At 32.4% G+C, this 4337-nt stretch overlaps 1 protein-coding gene across 1 annotated transcript; it reads right to left on the reverse strand.

The window, feature by feature from the left end:
- LOC109343325 (thylakoid lumenal 19 kDa protein, chloroplastic) lies at window positions 1617–2689 on the reverse strand. Its single transcript, XM_019581564.1, has 2 exons — window positions 2669–2689; window positions 1617–2491 (listed from the first exon to the last, which is right to left on the reverse strand). The coding sequence occupies exon 2, from the start codon at window positions 2435–2437 to the stop codon at window positions 1712–1714; it is 726 nt and encodes a 241-aa protein (XP_019437109.1). The 5' UTR covers window positions 2438–2491; window positions 2669–2689; the 3' UTR covers window positions 1617–1711.

Genomic DNA, 4337 nt, shown 5'->3' on the forward strand with positions numbered 1-4337 from the left:
ATATATATATATATATATATATATATGATTATATATAGTTATTCACACTCAAGAAAGAGAGTGAAGTGAAAATATCAACTATATTGAAGGGGTATGTAATGAGGCTAATAAAAAATATAACAGTAAATACGACTATCACAGAGCTGAGATATTGAATAATGATGTAATGCACTATTATATTATCAATTCAGTGAAGAGATACAATTCACACAATTGGAACACATAAATTGCAAAAGAGGAATGAGGTTTCTAAGGCAAGAAGATAAAAAGGCATAATAGTAACAGAAAATTAGGGAAAGGAAATAGAAGAGCCTGAGAAGGGAGAGGCAGAGAAACAAAGCAAAAATAGCTGTGGTTGTTTTCCCTCACATTAGTATGCAGGTTCATAACAGGGTAGAGAAACAAAGCAAAAACAGACACCAGAATATCAATAAGATTTATCGCTCTTGCTTGGTGAAGGCTATACAACAATATGAGTACATTGTTTTAAATTGCAAACGCATTAAATGATGTGGCTGCAATATTACAGTTATGGTAACCACCGCAACCGCATCATACCACAATTATTGAATCACAATGATGCAATTGTAATGGACCACAATGCAATTGCATCATACTGCATTTGGGTCACACTAGACTACAATGCAACTGCATTGGGTTGCATCGATATCAAAAATATTTATTTTACTAAAAAAAAAAAATCACAATGATCGCAATAACTGTAATCACAATAACCAATTTAAACTGCCAATACTTCTTTCATATTCTCTTTTCTAATCCTAATTTCATATTGATAATTTTTTTTTTAATTATCAGAGATCAAAAAGAGGAAAACATAAGTAAGCAACTAGTGGAGGGAACAAAATCATACCAATCAAGAAAATTTATATACAACAAGGAACACGAAAAAGAAAGAATGTAGTTAGGCCTCCAAAATCTCCTCATATAAGAGATAATGATATATCTTTTTAAGCCATTGCATGTTAATGCCTACAAAGACAACCAATTTATACAGGCTGTAAAATAATTCCAATATGGCACTCATGGAAAAATAAAATAATAAAACATACAAATGGAAAGAAATGGGTATCTGGCTAGGTAAGAATTAAGGGGAAAAGGCACTCATTGCTGCGACAAGTAATCAAACTATATAGAATAAATAGAAGATAAAAAATTAGAGAGTTTGATAATGTAGTCTGATCAATTGTGCCTTCCTCCCTTAGAGCATTGAGGGGATAATAACATATCTCATAAGCCCAAATGTTCATGAGGTGTTTCTATTTGTATATAATAACAAAGAACATTGAGTCCAATATATAACATTGATACTCTAGTATATTCTAAGGTTAGGCACTACAAGACTTTCTATAATAACATATTTCAAACATTTTCAGTAACATCAAATCACAATGATGCAGTCGCATTGGGCCGGAACACAATCACATAATCACATTAGACTATATTTTGAGCGCATCAGATCACATCGAATTCAAAAATATATTTTTAATCATAAAATAGTTTACATTTCAACACCTGTAATCACGTAAGTATACCAATCACAACTGCAATTTAAAATATTCAATAAAATTGAAACCAAACATATAATAATTGACATGGAGTGAAAATTTCAAGAAGATTATCACAGGACACCATCCTTAACATTAAGAAAAACAGAATCATTATCTATACCAAAATATATAAAAAACACAATCTAGAATGATCCCACTGTTTTAAAAGACTCATGAACATGCCTAAGAACATCCTTATCTCTATTCCACTCAGGTGTTGGAGCATTAACAAAATGAGCATAAAGCTTGTTATTAGCACATGTCACAGAGATCAAGCTATGAGTACCAACCCCATCAATCTCATACACATAATAAACTTGACCCTTATCATCTTTCACTTCCTCAGAACTCAAACCTTCAGCACTTGCAATCAAATCCTGCAACACAACATCAGAAAGAGCTAAATTGTTCAAAACAGCATCTTTTGGTGCAAGTTGGCGAAACCCAGTGAGAAAAGTGAGATACTCTTTCTCAGTTTTCTTCTTTGGGTTGTAGAATTCACTATCAGTTCCATTAGTACCCTTCTCAACTTTTGACACCAAACGCTCCTTCCACCCTTCAGGCACGTCGTACACGTACTCAGCTGAGTCTTTCTTGCTGGAGTTGCCGCCGTATCCGCCGTAGTTTGCGGCGCTAGCAGCGGTACCGTAGTAGAGTTGGTAGGTGGTGGTGGAGGTGTCTGCTAAGGAAGGTGGTGCGGTGGTTAGGATGGTGGCTATGGCTACTGCGGCAGTTAAGTTGGTTAGAGGTTGTTTGGAGAGTGGTATGTGGAGGAGTGGATTTGGTAGTTTACGTGGGGTAGGGGTGGTTGCTGAGGCGGTGGCAGAGGAAGAGAAAAGTGATGAATGTGATGAGAATATGGTGGCCATGGCGTTTTGGATATGTGGGTTGAGTGGTCAAGTGGTATTATCCATTGAAACATGAATGGAACTATGGAAGGGTAGCACCAAGTTTATCAACATTATTTATGATTAATTTTAATTAATTGAAAAAATATAATATATTTAAATTAAAATTTTAATATTTAACTACTTTTTAAACATATTATAAATAATATCATATAAAATAATACAATTTTGGTAACAAAATGTATTGTATCCGATGGAAGTTAGTAGATTTTCCTTATCCAAAAGATAGAGGAATATGATAAGATATGCGGATGTGAGGTGCTGCCATTGTAATCTTTGGTCACACTGCCAATAAGAGTTTGCCATGTAAAGGAGGTCCTTTTTTTTTTTTGGTAATGATGTAAAGGAGGTTTTACCATAGGAAATACTTTAAATATCCAAATTATATCAGTACTAATAAAAATTTGTTAGGTGAATTAAAAAATTAAATATTAATTAATTTTTTATTTTACTTTAATGTGATTGATGTGAGACATGATTTAAGATAATAAATCATTATTTTCTACAAAATATGTCACATTTAGAATTGACAATTGTAGCCACCCTACTCATGTCCACACAATGCCCATCAAAATTAGGGCAAGCATGAGCATGCCCGTTTTTAAATAGGACATGAAATATCATGTCATGCCTGCCTAAACATGGGCAGGGCAGGCTTGCGGGCAGCCCTAATTAAAATAAAAAACTAAAAATGATCTTGTACATCGAACATTACAAGATATTATATATTATATATTATATTTTATTTCACTACTAAAACATTGTAATATTTAATGTGACAATGAGATTCAAAACAAAAAAATAACATCTTGCTTTTTATAAACCGAACATACAGTTAATTGGTAAGACATTATATTTTGGAAAATTGATACATTGTATTCGAGTGGTGAGAACATGAATTACTCTTGTCATGCTTGACCCATCAAATTTCTTATTGTAATATTCACTGATACTTGTGGGCCGCCCTGCCCACCCGTTTGAAATACTCATGGGCGAAAATGGTATGTTGGGTGGGCATTTTAGGATGGATGAACACATTTTCATGTCTTGCCTGCCCAAAATGTGCGGGCGGGCGGTCTTCATGGGCATGATCCAAATTGCCAATGATAGTCACAATTGATTGAAATTTCAAAGATATTTAACTTAGAAGTATAATAATTGTTGGAATATGGCTACGGTAACAATAATAATTAAGTGTTTTTCTCACCCATCAATAAAAGTGTCATATGAAGTCACATATTTTTTGTGAAAGAAGATATGTTCCCTTTATAGGAGCATATTTTTTTCCGACAATGAGTATCAATATATGTGTCATGAATTATGATTAGTTTAAAATATATTTAAATTAAAAATTTAATTATTAACTATTTTTCTGACCAATCACAACTCATAACATATACTGATACACATTTGTGACAGAAAATGTGATTCCTCCCTTCACTACGGTATTAACTAGTGATGTCGATATAGGCTCATATTTATGCATAGTATATTAATATTTATTAGTTAAAATATTGTATAAATATGTAAAACAATTGTTTTGCCAAATTATGGGGTTTCTTAAGTAACAATAAAGTAAGGAGAGAAATAAAAATTTAAAAAAGAAAAGTCTATATAACTCCTTCAAATTTACACATTTTGCAAATAGGAATTAACAACTATAATTTCATTTCAATGAAATCTTACCTCTACCATTGATAACATAATCATTCTATTAAGTTTCTGTTAGATTACATTGAAATATGATCTTTCAATTTTTTAATCTACACATTTATTTAAAAATATAATGAAAACGCAACAAAATGAGGGAACACTATTTGTCTTCAACCAGAGAGAGAAAGATACCAAGTGAGCCACCTAT

The sequence above is a fragment of the Lupinus angustifolius genome, chromosome LG03 (assembly GCF_001865875.1).
Source record: "Lupinus angustifolius cultivar Tanjil chromosome LG03, LupAngTanjil_v1.0, whole genome shotgun sequence".
Taxonomy (NCBI): Eukaryota; Viridiplantae; Streptophyta; class Magnoliopsida; order Fabales; family Fabaceae; genus Lupinus; species Lupinus angustifolius.